Genomic DNA, 15,897 nt, shown 5'->3' on the forward strand with positions numbered 1-15,897 from the left:
TTGTCCTCAGGGCCCATTGTGACATTCAGGGGACCTCTCTTTGTCCCCAGGGCCTATTGTGACATCCTGGGGAACCCCCTTGTCTCCAGTCCCATTGTGATGTCCCAGGACCCCCCATTTTCCTTAGGGCCCATTGTGAAATCCGGGGGAACCCCCCCTTTCTCCTCAGGGCCCATTGTGACGTCCTGGGGACCCCCCTTTGTCCCCAGGGCCCATTGTGACGTTCAGGGGAACCACCTCTGTCCCCAGGGCCTATTGTGACATCCTGGGACACCCCCTTTGTCCCCAGGGCTCATTGTGACGTCCCAGGACCCCCCATTGTTCCCAGGGCCCATTATGAAATCCTGGGGACCCCCCCTTTGTCCCCAGGGCCCATCGTGGCACCATGGGGATCCCACCTTTGTCCCCAGGGCCCATTGTGACAGGGTGGGACCCCCCTTGTTCCCAGGGCCCATTGTGACATCCTGAGGATCCCCCATTGTCCCCAGGGCCCATTGTGACATTCTTAGGATGCCCTTTGTCCCCAGGGCCCATTGTGATATCCCAGGACCCCCCCTTGTCCCCAGGGCCCATTGTGACATCCTGGGGACCCCCTTTGTCTGCAGAGCCCATTGTGACATCCTGGGGAGCCCCCTTTGTCCCCAGGGCCCATTGTTATGTCCAAGGACCCCCCGTTGTCCCCAGGGCCCATTGTGACATCCTGAGGATGCCCTTTGTCCCCAGAGCCTATTGTGACATCCTGGGGACCCCTCTTTGTCCCCAGGGCCCATTGTGACAGGGTGGGACCCCCCTTGTCCCCAGAGCCCATTGTGACATCCTGGGGACCCCTTTGTCACCAGAGCCCATTGTGATATCCTAGGGACCCCCGCTTTGTCCCCAGGGCCCATTGTGACATTCAGGGGACCCCCCTTTATCCCCAGGGCCCATTGTGACATCCTTGGGACCTCATTTGTCCGCAAGGCCCATTGTTGTACCATGGGGACCCCCTTTGTCCCCACGGCCCATTGTGACAGCGATGACAGCGGTGTCAGTGATCAGGACACGGAACCACGGGCGCAGCTCCATGCGGTGCTTTATTCCAGCGCTGGGAAACCCGGGGTTCGCACCCAGAGCTTCCAACAGCTGATTCAGACTCCACCTTATTTATACAAGTTGGTCACATACATATTCCTTATGACCCCTGACAACCATGAGCACATCCCACACCTATTCTAACACAAACTGTCTGTCTAAGAGATGTTAAGCAACAGTCGCATGTTTATCAGTTATTTCTAAGGTACCAACTTGAAAAGAATATATCATAAATGTATGTCAACCTTAAGAATAAGGCTTGGTTGCAGCTACCTGCTTTAGAAGAATATATCATAAATGTATGTCAACCTTAAGAATAAAGCTTGGTTACAGCTACCTGCTTTAGAAGAATATATCATAAATGTATGTCAACCTTAAGAATAAAGCTTGGTTACAGCTACCTGCTTTAGAAGAATATATCATAAATGTATGTCAACCTTAAGAATAAGGCTTGGTTACAGCTACCTTTAAAAGAATATATCGTAAATCTACGTCAACTTTAAGAATAAGGTTTGGTTACTGTCTTAAAGTTAATCCAACCGTAACAGATCAGTGATACCCAGGGATCCAACCGTAACAGATCAGTGACACCCAGGGATCCAACCGTAACAGATCAGTGATACCCAGGGATCCAACCGTAACAGATCAGTGATACCCAGGGATCCAACTGTAACAGGTCAGTGATACCCAGGGATCCAACCGTAACAGATCAGTGATACCCAGGGATCCAACCGTAACAGGTCAGTGATACCCAGGGATCCAACCGTAACAGATCAGTGATACCCAGGGATCCAACTGTAACAGGTCAGTGATACCCAGGGATCCAACCGTAACAGGTCAGTGATACCCAGGGATCCAACCGTAACAGGTCAGTGATACCCAGGGATCCAACCGTAACAGATCAGTGATACCCAGGGATCCAACCGTAACAGATCAGTGATACCCAGGGATCCAACCGTAACAGATCAGTGACACCCAGGGATCCAACCGTAACAGATCAGTGATACCCAGGGATCCAACCGTAACAGATCAGTGATACCCAGGGATCCAACTGTAACAGGTCAGTGATACCCAGGGATCCAACCGTAACAGATCAGTGATACCCAGGGATCCAACCGTAACAGGTCAGTGATACCCAGGGATCCAACCGTAACAGATCAGTGATACCCAGGGATCCAACTGTAACAGGTCAGTGATACCCAGGGATCCAACCGTAACAGATCAGTGATACCCAGGGATCCAACCGTAACAGGTCAGTGATACCCAGGGATCCAACCGTAACAGATCAGTGATACCCAGGGATCCAACCGTAACAGATCAGTGATACCCAGGGATCCAGCTGTAACAGGTCAGTGATACCCAGGGATCCAACCGTAACAGGTCAGTGATACCCAGGGATCCAGCTGTAACAGATCAGTGATACCCAGGGATCCAACCGTAACAGATCAGTGATACCCAGGGATCCAACCGTAACAGGTCAGTGATACCCAGGGATCCAACCGTAACAGATCAGTGATACCCAGGGATCCAACCGTAACAGGTCAGTGATACCCAGGGATCCAACCGTAACAGATCAGTGATACCCAGGGATCCAACCGTAACAGGTCAGTGATACCCAGGGATCCAACCGTAACAGATCAGTGATACCCAGGGATCCAACCGTAACAGGTCAGTGATACCCAGGGATCCAACCGTAACAGATCAGTGATACCCAGGGATCCAACCGTAACAGGTCAGTGATACCCAGGGATCCAACCGTAACAGATCAGTGATACCCAGGGATCCAACCGTAACAGATCAGTGATACCCAGGGATCCAACCGTAACAGGTCAGTGATACCCAGGGATCCAGCTGTAACAGGTCAGTGATACCCAGGGATCCAACCGTAACAGGTCAGTGATACCCAGGGATCCAGCTGTAACAGGTCAGTGATACCCAGGGATCCAACTGTAACAGATCAGTGGTACCCAGGGCAGAGCCAGCCAAGGCCCATCCCATACCTGTTCCAGAAGGGAACACCTTGTAAAACCGATCCCGTCACTAACACCTGCGGCTGAACTTCATCAAATGCCGAGATCAGAAGTTTCACGGCACCAGCTGCAACCTTGAGGAGACGAGATCGCCAAGATTTCCAGCAAAAAGGGGGCGCCAGGCCGGGTTCAACCGCCTTGGCCGCTTGGGTCCCACCAGTTCCTCACAATGAGCCAAAGGGGCAAAGCCCACTGTGAGGAGGCTGAGGAGCCTTCATCCAAAGACCCCAAGGACCCCTCCTCAAATGCACCCAGTGCCACTGCGCAGGAGAACAGGGGGCTCAGGGCTGTGGAAACGGTTCTGAGATCACCTCATGGACATGCACAGTTCTGGGGTCATTATGAACACTTACTGTAATTAACACACTTCCTGTTGTTAAAGGTGTGCGTGTTGGGCCGAGCGAATCTCCCGCGCACCCAGCGCTGTTTCGCTTGTGCTCTCATGAACCCGCGTTTAAACAACACAATTAAAGAATTGGATTAAACAGCAGCGAGAGCCCGCAACGGACGACGGCGCCACCGCGGGGCTGCGCGGGGGCTGCACTGCGCAGGCGCGGAGCCGTGTCGGGAAGGGGAGGGACTTCCCGCTGGAAGCGGCACAGCCAATGGGCATCAGGAGGCCGCCTCCAGGCCAATGGCGGCTCGGGACGGGTGCTGAGGGACGGTGACGAGCCGGCTGTGTGGCCAATGGGGGTGCCGGGGGCGTGGCCAGGCAGCCCGCCCCGGGAGCAGCGGCCCGGCCGTGGCGGTTCGTCCCCTCCTGCCGCCGGAGCGCCGCTGCCACGGGCGGGTCCTGCGGCTGCAGCGGCTGCGGGGGCGGGCGGGGGGCCCGGGGCTGCGGCCCCGCTGGCCGGGGCCGGGCGGTCGCCGTGTTGCCCCCGGGCGGCAGTGGGGGGGGCCCGCTGGTCGCCCCCGCAGTTCCGCGGTTGAAAATCCTCCTCACACCGCGCTGGGACCGCGATCGCCGCCAGTTCCGTCCTGGGTGAGCGGCGGGGACGGATTTGGTTGGTGCGGGGGTTGTGGGGGGCGCGGGGCGGGTCTGGGGGTGCAGGGGAGCTGTGGGGGTTGGGGTGCAGCCGGCAGGAGGGACCAGGTTTGGGGGGCCCTGGGTCCCTTTGCGGGGGAGGGGAGGCCCTGCTGACCCTGCCTCCCCCAGCAAATCCCCCTGCGGGGCTCCCCCCGGACCCCCGATCGGTCCCCGCCCCCCGCGACTCCCTCAAGTCCCCCTGAACCTCAATGCCCCTTTTTGACCCCAAAACAGCCCCAAATGTGCCCCCCAATGTCCCTTTAACACACCCTCCCCCCAGCCCCCCCGCACCAAGGCCTCCAGTGTATAAATTAAATGTGTAACATTAAACGCGACATTTGAACGTTAACTAAAAAACAACGAATGTTGAAGTTTCGTTGAGGTTTTTGTTGAATTTTGGTTTCACGGAAGGGAGCGTTGTTGGAAATTTACTGGGATTAATGTTTTGCTTTAAAAACTTTTTGTATCTCAAAAGTGACCTGAACAGTTTGATAAAGAACATTTCAAATTAAATTAATTTCCCATTAAATTTCTTGGGATTAAACGTCCGTCAGAGGCAGTGGTGCTTAAACCCCACTTCGTTGGTCCCTCTCCGCATTAAAAATCCATCATTAAACAGTTAAATATTTCCCGTAATTAAACCCCTGTGATCTACATTCTGTAGTTTAAAAATGCGGTGACTGAGCGGTTGAACAGCCGATATCGCTCTGAGCGCGTGGCTCAATCTCTTGATTTCGGGCTCAGCTCAGTTCATCCCCACCAACCCCGTCGCCGTTCATGGGAACGTACCCGGGTGGATGGAGGGGGCGGGCGGTGGGTGTGGGCTCCCTGGGCTTCAGCAAAGCCTCTGACACCGTCTGCACAGCATCCGCACAGCTGAGCTGGGGAGGGGTGCTCTGGGCAGTGGGGAGTGGGGGGTGCAAACTGGCTGAGAGGGAGAAGCCAGAGAGTGGTGGTCAATGGGCAGAGTCCGGTTGAGGCCTGGATCCAGTGCAGGGCCTCAGGGGCCAATATTATTCAATATATTCGTTAACGATTCGGATGAGGGAATTGAGTGACTGTCAGCGAGTTTGCTGGGGACACCAAGCTGGGAGGAGTGGGTGACCCTGGAAGCTGTGCTGCCATCAGAGACCTGGACAGGCTGAGAGCTGGGGGGGGATAACCTGGTGAGATTTAACAAGGGGAAGTGCAGAGTGCTGCACCTGGGCAGGAACAACCCCAGGGTCAGTATAGGCTGGGAATGAGCTGTTAGAGAGCAGGGTAGGGAAAGGGAGCTGGGGTCCTGGGGACAGCAGGGTGAGCATGAGCCAGCACTGGGCCCTTGGGGCCAGGAAGCCAATGGGACCTGGGGTGGGTTAGAAGGGGGTGGTCAGTAGGTCAGAGAGGTTCTCCTGCCCCTCTGCTCTGCCCTGGGGAGACCACACCTGGAATATTGTGTCCAGTTGTGGCCCCTCAGTTCCAGAAGGACAGGGAACTGCTGGAGAGGGTCCAGCGCAGCCACCAAGATGCTGAAGGGAGTGGAGCATCTCCCGTGTGGGGAAAGGCTGAGGGAGCTGGGCTCTTTAGTTTGGAGAAGAGGAGACTGAGGGGTGACCTCATTAATATTTATAAATATATAAAGGGTGAGTGCCAGGAGGATGGAGCCGGGCTCTTCTCGGTGGCAAACAATGATAGGACGAGGGGCAATGGGATCAAGCTGGAACACAAGAGGTTCCACTTAAATTTGAGAAAGAACTTCTTCCCAGTGAGGGTGGCAGAGCCCGGCCCAGGCTGCCCAGGGGGCTGTGGGGTCTCCTTCCCTGCAGACGTTCAAACCCCCTGGACATGTTCCTGTGCGACCTCTCCTGGGCGTTCCTGCTCCATGGGGGGATTGCACTGGATGAGCTTTCGAGGTCCCTTCCAGTCCCAAACACACCGTGATACTGTGATACTGTGATTTCTGTGCTAAATCCTTTCCTTTCCCCCCGTGCCAGTGGGGGGGACCCAGAGGACCCACCCAGGCCCCCCCAGGTTTGTGGGAGCAGCACTGGGGAGGGGGTGCTTTTTCCCCCAGCTACGAATATAGAGACAATTTGTACAAAAGCTCTAAAGTGGGGGGACGGCAACTCAGGGACCCCCAAACCACCACAGGGGGATCCACATCACCCCATGCGCCCCATCACTTTTGGGGTGTCAGAGCCCCCCCCCATGCAGCTGCCCCTCGGGGGTCCTGGGTGGGTTGTGAGGTCCCTGGGGGCTGGAGGGGAGAAAGGGGGAAACCTGGGTTTGGGGGGGGGTCCCAGGGGTTCTTGCGAGTGGGTCTGGGGGGGTCTCAGTGGTTTCTGGGATCCCTGGGGGGTCCCTGAGATCAAAAAGAATTTGGAGGCTGGCAGGGAACTTTGTGAGGGGAAGAGTGAAACATCCCTTTTCCCTCTGTTTCACAGCCCCAGCTTCTCTTCTCTGCCCTTCCTCCTCTGCCCTTCCTCCTCTGCCCTTCCTCCTCTGCCCTTCCTCCTCTGCCCTTCCTCCTCTCCCCTTCCTCCTCTCCCCTTCCTCCTCTCCCCTTCCTCCTCTCCCCTTCCTCCTCTCCCCTTCCTCCTCTCCCCTTCCTCCTCTCCCCTTCCTCCTCTCCCCTTCCCTCAGAACCCCATTCTGGTTTGGGATGAAGGGATCTCTGGAGATCATCCAGTCCAACCCCCCTGCTCCCGCGGGGTCCCAGAGCAGATCACACAGGATCCCAGGGGTCTGAATGTCTCACAGAAGGAGACTCCACACCCGCTCTGGGCAGCCTGGGCCGCGCTCTGGCACCTCCCAGCAAGCAAGTTTCTCCTTCCGTTCAGATGGAGCCTCCTGGGTTTCAGTCTGTGCCCGATGCCCCTCACCCCGGCGCTGGGCACCACTGAACAGAGTCTGCTCCATCCTGACACCCACCTGAGATATTGATCCCATTGATCACATCCCTCTCAGCTTCTCTTCTCCAGCTCAACAGCCCCAGCTCTCTCAGTCTCTCCTGATCAGAATGATGCTCCAGACCCCTCAGCATCTCTGTGTCCCTCCACTGGACTCCCTCCAGTAACTCCTTGTCCTTCTTCAACTGGGGAGCCCAGAACTGGACCCAGAACTGCAGATGCAGCTTCCCCAGGGTGGAGCAGAGGGGGAGGATTCACCTCTCTCACCTGCTGCTCACACTCTTCTTAATAAATATCCCCCAGGTACCCTCGGCCTCGTGACCACAAGGACACATTGGTGACTTGTGGCCAACCTGATGTCACCCAGAACTCCCAAGTCCTTCTCGCAGAGCTGCTTTCCAGCGGGTCCACCCCCAAACCGTGCTGGTACTGGACCCCTGCTGCCCCAGGAGGGGCCGGTATCGCCCCGGTATCGCGATGGGTGGCACCAACAGCCCTGGTATTGCGATGGGTGGCACCAACGGCCCCGGTATCGCGATGGGTGGCACCGACAGCCCCGGTATCGCGATGGGTGGCACCGACAGCCCCGGAATCGCGATGGGTGGCACCGACAGCCCCGGTATCGCAATGGGTGGCACCGACAGCCCCGGTATCGCGATGGGTGGCACCGACAGCCCGGTATCGCGATGGGTGGCACCAACGGCCCCGGTATCGCGATGGGTGGCACCGACGGCCCCGGTATCGCAATAGCGAGCACTGATGGTCCTGGTATTGCGACAGGTGGCAACAACAGCGCTGGTATCGTCACAACAGCAGTGACGACGGCCCCGGTATCGCGATGGGTGGCACCGACGGCCCCGGTATCGCGATGGGTGGCACCGACGGCCCCGGTATCGCGATGGGTGGCACCGACGGCCCCGGTATCGCGATAGGTGGCACCGACGGCCCCGGTATCGCGATGGGTGGCACCGACGGCCCCGGTATCGCGATGGGTGGCACCGACGGCCCCGGTATCGCGATGGGTGGCACCGACGGCCCCGGTATCGCGATGGGTGGCACCGACGGCCCCGGTATCGCGATGGGTGGCACCGACGGCCCCGGTATCGCGATGGGTGGCACCGACGGCCCCGGTATCGTGATGGGTGGCACCGACAGCCCCGGTATCGCGATGGGTGCCACCAACAGCCCCGGTATCGCGATGGGTGGCACCAACAGCGCCCTAACGTGGTGCTCATCAATAAGAAGGGAGGGAAGGGGGTTGCAGGGCAGCCATCGCTCGGGGTCTGCGGGATCTCCCTGTGCTTGTGGGAGCCCACGAGTCTTTGCATCACGCCTTGCGTTTTATTCTCTCTTCCTCTTTCAATTACTTATCTCACTTGTGTTTTTTTATCTTAGCCCATGAGTTTTCTTACTTTTGCTCCTCATATTCTTCATTCCCATCCTACTGAGGGGTGCGTGGGGCTGCTCTGCCAGCCCCGGCTGCCCCACCGCAGCTCCCCAGGCCCTCACGTCTCCCATCCCAGCAACAGCAGTGGCCGCGGCACTGATTTCTTTCCTCTCCCTTTTGCAGCCTCCTTGCGCTCGTCCTCTCCACGCCGATCTCTCCTGGCTTCCTCCAGCTGCTGTGTCCTCTGGGTAAGTGCAGCTCGACCCCTCCCAAGATGCTCTCGAGTTGGCTGGGGTTTCTAAAACAGAGGGAAAAGGGATGTCTCACTTTTCCTCAGGCAGTTTCCTCCCAGACCCCTTTTACCCCCTGCGCTCTCCACAGACCCCAGTTACCGTTTCTGTTCGATGGGGAACATCTCACTGTGCTGTGCATGGCCAAGACGATGAGGACTCTGGACAGGAAATCCCTTCCAAGCGCAGCTTTCCTCTCACCGTTGGGCAGCGACAACAGCCCCGGTATCGCGACAGCAGCACCGACGGCCCCGGTATCGCGACAGCAGCACCGACGGCCCCAGTATCGCGACAGCAGCACCGACGGCCCCGGTATCGCGACAGCGGCACCGACAGCCCCGGTATCGCGACGGGCAGCAGTGATGGAGCTGGTATTGCGACGGCAGCACCGACGGCCCTGATATTGTGATGGGCAGTGACAGGGGCCCTGGTATCGTGATGGGCAGAACCAACAGCTCCAGTATCGTGATGGGCAGCACTGACGGTCCCGGTATTGCGACGGCAGCACCGACAGCACCGGTATCGCGATGGGTGGCACCAACAGCCCCGGTATCGCGAAGGGCGGCACCGACGGCCCCGGTATCGCAATAGCAAGCACTGATGGTCCTGGTATCACGACAGGTGGCAACAACAGCGCTGGTATCGTCACAACAGCAGTGACGACGGCCCCAGTATCGTGATGGGCAGCAATGATGGTCCTGGTAGCGCGATGGGTGGCACCGACGGCCCTGGTATCGCGATGGGTGGCACTGACGGCCCTGGTATCGCAATGGGTGGCACTGATGGCCCCGGTATCGTGATGGGCAGCGACAATGGCCCCGGTATCACGATGGGTGGCACCGACGGCCCCGGTATCGCGATGGGTGGCACCAACAGCCCCGGTATCGTGACAGCAATAAATCTCAAGACCTCCCAAAATAAATCCCCCTTCCATCCCTCCTGGTGTGACAAGACCCTTAATTAACTTTTCATTAATCAAACAACTCAACCCCCCCGTTGTCACAAATCGCTGCATTAACGAACTTCAACTCATTCCAGAACCCAGTTTATTAAGCAAAGCAGAAAGCGCGTTAAATAGAAAGAAAAACACCAAAACCCCTGTTTCTCGGCTCAGATCGGTGCGCTTTACGGCACCATTTTGCCACCATTTCCCTTTCCGGTTCTTCCCACCGCGAGCAGCCGCTGCCCGTTGATCTCACAGCGGCGTTTTTTTCCCAATCTCGCAGGATTTCAGCCCAATTCCGGCCCCGTTCCGTGCGCCCCCTGGTGCCGGAGATGACGATCGGGCGCCAGCTCTTCCCATCAAACCCGATGCCGAGAAACCAAACCCCCCGCGGTCGCTTCTTCAAACACGCGCAGATTCACCCCTTTTCTCCCCAAAAACCCCCTCGGGATGCGCCGTCCGGTGGGAAAGCCGACGGTGGTTTCGGCGCGGGGGTTTCCTGAGGGCGCAAACCTACCCCGGGCGCTGCTCCGGCGCCGCGATCCCCATTTCGGCTGGTTCCTCCATTTTAAGGCGCTTCGGGGGCGGCTCGGTCCCGGCTTGCGGCTCCGGCATCGCCATTTCGGTTGGTTTCTCCTCTATTTTCATGCATTTTGGTGGTGGCTCGGTCTCAGCCGGCGGTTCCGGCGTCACAATCGCCATTTCGGTTGGTTTCTCAATTTCCAAGTGCTTCAGGGGCGGCTCGGTCCCGGCCCGTGGCTCTGGTGCCGCAATCACCGTTTCGGCTGGTTCCTCCTCAATTTTCAGGTATTTTGGTGGTGGCTCGGTCCCGTCCTGCAGCTCCGGTGCCGCAATCCCCATTTCGGCTGGTTCCTCCTCAATTTTCAGGCGCTTTGGGGGCGGCTCCATCCCAGCTTGCAGCTCCGACTCCGGCATCGCCATTTCACCTGGTTTCTTGATTTCAAAGCATTTTGGGGGCGGCTTGGTCCCCACCTGCAGCTCCAGTGCCACAATCACCATTTCAGCTGCTTTCTCCTCAATTTTAACGCATTTTGGGGGCGGCTCGGTCCCGGCCGGTGGCTCTGGTGCTGGCACCACAATCTCCATTTTAGCTGGTTTCTCCTCAATATTCAGGCACTTTGGTGGTGGCTCAGTCCCGGCCTGAGGCTCTGGCTCCGGCATCTCCATTTCAGCTGCTTTCTCCTCAATCTTCACACACGTTGGGGGCGGCTCGGTCCCGGCCTCCGGCTCTGGCTCCGCAATCGCCTTTTCAGCTGCTTTTTCCTCCATTTCCAGGCAATTTGGAGGCGGCTCGGTCCCGGCCTGCAGCTCCCGCACCGGCATCGCCATTTCGCCTGTTTTTTCCTCAATTTGAAAGCATTTTGGGGGCGGCTCGGTCCCCACCTGCGGCTCCGGTGCCACAATCACCATTTCCGCTGGTTTTCCCTCAATTTTCAGGCACTTTTCGGGCGGCTCGGTCCCGGCCTGTGGCTCTGGCACCGCAATCTCCATTTCGGCTGCTTTCTCCTCAATTTTCAAACACTTTGGCGGTGGCTCAGTCCCGGCCTGCAGCTCCAGTGCTGCAATCTCCATTTCAGCTGCTTTCTCCTCAATTCTTAAGCGCTTCAGGGGTGGCTCAGTCCCGGCCTCCGGCTCCGGCATCGCCATTTCCGCTGGTTTCTCTTCAATTTTAAAGCGCTTCAGGGTGGGCTCGGTCTCAGCCTGCGGCTCCGGCGCTGGCGCCGCAATCACCGTTTCAGCTGGTTTGTCCTCAATTTGCAGGTATTTTGGTGGTGGCTCAGTGTCAGCCTGCAGCTCCGGTCCCGCAATCACCATTTTGTCTCGTTTCTCCTCAATTTCCAAGCATCTTGGAGGCGGCTCAGTCCCGGCCTGCGGCTCCAGAACCGGCGCAGCAATCGCCATTTCAGCTGGTTTCTCCTCAATTTCCAGGCCCTTTGGGGGTGGCTCAGTGCCATCCTGCAGCTCTGGTCCCACAATCACCATTTTGGCTGGTTTGCCCTCAATTTTGAAGCACTTTAGGGGCAGCTTGGTCTCAGCCTGCGGCTCCAGCGCCACAGTCACCATTTCAGCTGGTTTCTCTTCAATTTTCACACATTTCAGGGGTGGCTCAGTCCCGGTCTGCGGCTCCAGCGCTGCAATCACCATTTCAGCTGGTTTCTCCTCGATATTCAGGCCCTTTGGGGGTGGCTCGGTGCCATCCTGCAGCTCCGGTCCCGCATTCACCATTTCGGCTGGTTTGTCCTCAATCTTCAAGCATTTTTGGGGCGGCTCGGTCCCCACCTGCGGTTCTGGCACCGCAATCTCCATTACGGCTGGTTTGTCCTCAATTTCCAAGGATCTTGGGGGCGGCTCGGTGCCATCCTGCAGCTCCGGTCCCGCAATCGCCATTTCAGCTGGTTTCTCCTCAATCTTCAAGCACTTTATGGGCAGCTCGGTCCCGGCCTGCGGCTCCAGAACCAGCGCAGCAATCACCATTTCGGCTGGTTTGTCCTCAATTTCCAAGCCCTTTGGGGTCAGCTCGGTCCCCGCCTGCAGCTCCCGCGCCCGGTGCCACCTCATGTGTGCGTTCTTGCCCCGCATCGTGGCAAACGCCCTGGAAACGGGGCGGAAAACCCAGGTTTTAGTGCTTTTTGGCTTCACCCTCTCTGGGTGCGTTTTGGCGCGGGTCCGGCGCCGTTTCTCGGCTCCGCGCCGGGTGGCTTTAACACCTTTTAACCTCTTTATCCCCAAATAAGCAACAACTCACCTGCCGCACTCCGTGCATGGAAAGGACTCCCCGGCGCCCTCATTTTGGGCCATTTGCTGCTTCATTTTGGCCCTTTCCTCGGGCGAGGGACGGGGCTTCTTCTTCGGGGGCTGGAAAGTGGCCTGGAAAGCAGAGATTCCCCTCATTCCCCCCTTTCACCAAAGGTCGAGAGCGCTGAGAATAAACCAGCTTGGAAACAAGACCCTATGGAACAGCCCATAGAGACAACTCAGCCAGGTGAGGCTAAAAGAGCCAAAACCGGCTCTTTTTGTGACACAAACCACCGCTTTTTGGCAGGGAACGCACAGCAATTCCCTTCGGCGGCGAAGCCAAAACCACAGAATATCCCCCAAACCATTCAAACCCCACCAGGATCGTTAATACCTGGAATCACTGCAATCAACCTGCAGCCAATCGAGCCCATTTCGGGCCCAAAAAGCCGCTTTTTTGGCCTCAAGGCGGTTTTCCTGCAGCGCAAATTCTGTGTAAACGCGTTTTCTACCTTCTCCTCGGCCTTTTCCTTGTTTCTCTTGGCTTTTTTGCCCGTCCCTTTTGCTCGGTAGGACTTGAGTTTGGTCGTTTTCTTCCAGATGTAGTAATATTCAACACACTGGGCCACAGTCTTAGTCTGGACCTAAGCGAGGGGATAGGGGCGGTTTAGGATGGAAACGCCGCGGTAAATCACATTTACGCCTCGTTTTGTCTCATTCCGGTGCCTTTTTTGCAGCGTTAAGCAGCAAAATGACATTTGGAGAATGGGAGTTCGATGCGTGACTCAAAAACGCGGCTTTTTGGGTTAAAACCCGATGATTTTGGGGGATTTACCTTCTTGTGGATGCGATAAAAGTCCTTCTTGTGGGTGGCAAAAGCACGGTGGAAAAGCTGCTGCTCCAATGGCGTCCACGTGTCCGAGCCTGCGGGGCAATGAGCGGGTTCGTTATGGGGAACGCAATTAGCAAACGGGGCGGGGGGGTCGTTATCGGCAGCCCAAGATGTTTAAATCGGCGTGGAAAGGGTATCGTGGTGTCTGTTTGTGTCCTGGGGGGGAATGGGCCCCGTTCCTCGTTTACCTGCGTAATGATAATTGGCCAGAGGGTCCGATTCGGACTTGGGGGGCCCCCCCGAAAGCAGCATCTCCAGCGCCTTCTGCAAGAGGAAGAGGCTCGGGGTTCGCCTTCCATTCGGAGCAGGACGCCCCAAGTTGTGATTTTGGGGGTTTTGGGGTGATATCGGGGGGTTTTGGGGAGATATCGGGGGGCTTGGGGAGATATCGGGGGGTTTTGGGGCGATATCAGGAGGTTTGGGGGTGATATCAGGGGGTTTTGGGGAGATATCGGGGGGTTTGGGGTGATATCGGGGGGTTTTGGGGAGATATCAGGAGGATTTGGGGTGATATCGGGGGGTTTTGGGGAGATATCAGGAGGTTTTGGAGTGATATCGGGGGGTTTGGCGGTGATATCGGGGGGTTTTGGGGTGATATCAAGGGGTTTTGGGGAGATATCAGGGGGTTTTGGGGTGATATCGAGGGGTTTTGGGGTGATATTGAGGGGTTTTGGGGAGATATCAGGGGGTGTGGGGTGATATCGAGGGGTTCTGGGGTGATATCAGGGGATTTGAGGAGATATCAGGGGGTTTTGGGGTGATATTGGGGGGTCTGGGGTGATATCGAGGTGTTTTGGGGAGATATCGGGGTGTTTTGGGGAGACATCGGGGGGTTTTGGGGTGATATCGGGGTTTGGGGGTGATATCGGGGGGTTTTGGGGTAACATTGAGGGGCTTTGGGGAGATATCAGGGGGTTTTGAAGAGATATCGAGGGGTTTTGGGGAGATATCAGGGGGTTTTGGGGTGATATCGAGGGGTTTTGGGGAGATATCGAGGGGTTTTGGGGAGATATCGAGGGGTTTTGTGGTGATATCGGGATTTGGGGAGATATCAGGGGGTTTTGGGGTGATATCAAGGTGTTTTGGGGAGATATCAGGGTGTTTTGGGGAGATATCAGGGGGTTTTGGGGTGATATCAAGGTGTTTTGGGGAGATATCGGGGTGTTTTGGGGAGATATCAGGGGATTTTGGGGTGATATGAGGGGGTTTTGGGGTGATATCGGGGTTTTGGGGTGATACCGGGGGGTTTTGGGGTGATATCGGGGGCATGGGGGTGATATTGGGGCTTTTGGGGGTGATATCGGGTGGCTTGGGGGTGATATTGGGGGGTTCTGGGGTGATATCAGGGGGTTTGGGGAGATATCGGGAGATTTTGAGGTGATATCGGGGGGTTTTGGGGAGATACTGGGGGGGTTTGGAGTGATATCGGGGGGTTTTGGGGAGATATCATAGGGTTTTGGGGTGATATCGGGGGGTTCTGGGGTGATATCAAGGGGTTCTGGGGTGATATCAAGGGGATTTGGGCAGATGCCAAGTTGTTTTGGGGAGATATCGGGGTGTTTTGGGAAGATATCAGGGGGTTTTGGGGTGATATCGGGGGGTTTTGGGGTGATATCGGGGGGTTTTGGGGTGATATCGGGGGGCTTTGGGGAGATATCGGGGGGTTTTGGGGTGATATCAATGGGATTTGGGGAGATATCAGGGGGTTTTGGGGTGATATCGGGGGGTTTGGGGTGATATCGGGGACATGGGGGTGATACTGGGGCTTTTGGGGATGATATCGGTGGGTTTGGGGTGATATTAGGGGGTTCTGGGCTGGTATCAAGGGGTTTTGGGGAGATATCAGGAGGTTTTGGGGTGATATCAGGGGGGTTTGGGGAGATATCGGGGGTTTTGGGGAGATATCGGGGGTATGGGGGTGATATCGGGGGGCTTTGGGGGTGATATCGGGGGGTTTGGGGGTGATATCAGGGGGTTTGGGGTGATATCGGGTGGTTTTGGGGTCACTCACCATCAGGTCGCCGCGCGCCGCGTGCAGGCAGTGCAGGGCCAGCTCCAGGTTGGGGACGGCGCCGGGGACGGCGCTGGAGCTCCCAGGGACAGCACTGGAGCTCCCGAGGATGGCGCTGGAGCTCCCGGGGATGGCACTGGAGCTCCCAGGGACGGCACTGGAGCTCCCGGGGACGGCACTGGAGCTCCCGGGGACGGCACTGGAGCTCCCGGGGATGGCACTGGAGCTCCCAGGGATGGCACTGGAGCTCCCGGGGATGGCACTGGAGCTCCCGGGGACAGCACTGGAGCTCCCAGGAACAGCACTGGAGCTCCCGAAGATGGCGCTGGAGTTTCCAGGGATGGCACTGGAGCTCCCGAGGATGGCACTGGAGCTCCCAGGGACGGCACTGGAGCTCCCGAGGATGGCGTTGGAGCTCCTGGGGACGGCGCTGGAGCTCCCGGGGACGGTGCTGGAGCTTGCCATGGACAGCAGGGTCAACACTGCAACCGACACGGGGTGGGGGAAACGGGGTGATGGGACATGGGGATGTTGGGGTTCGGGGGGGAAATGGGGTGATATGAGGTGGGGATGTTGGGGTTTGGGGGGGAAAGGGGGATGT

General features: G+C 57.5%; 2 protein-coding genes across 2 annotated transcripts; one reads left to right on the forward strand and one right to left on the reverse strand.

Annotated features, from left to right (window-relative positions):
• Window positions 1–3,813: 3,813 nt before the first annotated feature.
• LOC136115925 (uncharacterized) lies at window positions 3,814–9,630 on the forward strand (the record flags this gene model as incomplete). The annotated part of the gene is made up of 3 exons (XM_071803149.1): window positions 3,814–4,083; window positions 8,587–8,651; window positions 8,785–9,630. Coding segments are annotated over 3 exons (645 nt in total), but the record flags the coding sequence as incomplete, so codon positions are not given.
• LOC136115787 (uncharacterized) lies at window positions 9,628–15,503 on the reverse strand. The gene is made up of 6 exons (XM_071803147.1): window positions 15,297–15,503; window positions 13,474–13,549; window positions 13,229–13,317; window positions 12,906–13,037; window positions 12,404–12,525; window positions 9,628–12,250 (listed from the first exon to the last, which is right to left on the reverse strand). The coding sequence occupies exons 1-6, from the start codon at window positions 15,297–15,299 to the stop codon at window positions 10,150–10,152; spliced, it is 2,523 nt and encodes an 840-aa protein (XP_071659248.1). The 5' UTR covers window positions 15,300–15,503; the 3' UTR covers window positions 9,628–10,149.
• Window positions 15,504–15,897: the final 394 nt, after the last annotated feature.

This window comes from Patagioenas fasciata, unplaced genomic scaffold (assembly GCF_037038585.1).
Source record: "Patagioenas fasciata isolate bPatFas1 unplaced genomic scaffold, bPatFas1.hap1 Unplaced_14, whole genome shotgun sequence".
NCBI classification, from domain to species: domain Eukaryota; kingdom Metazoa; phylum Chordata; class Aves; order Columbiformes; family Columbidae; genus Patagioenas; species Patagioenas fasciata.

Bases quoted from the DNA above. Each gene is read 5' to 3' on its own strand.
- LOC136115787 (XM_071803147.1), bottom strand. The intron at 12,526-12,905 runs GTAGAAAACGCG...TCTGCTTTCCAG, and splicing joins AGGAAAAGGCCGAGGAGAAG to GCCACTTTCCAGCCCCCGAA. The intron at 12,251-12,403 runs GTGAGTTGTTGC...CCCCGTTTCCAG, and splicing joins CCATGCACGGAGTGCGGCAG to GGCGTTTGCCACGATGCGGG.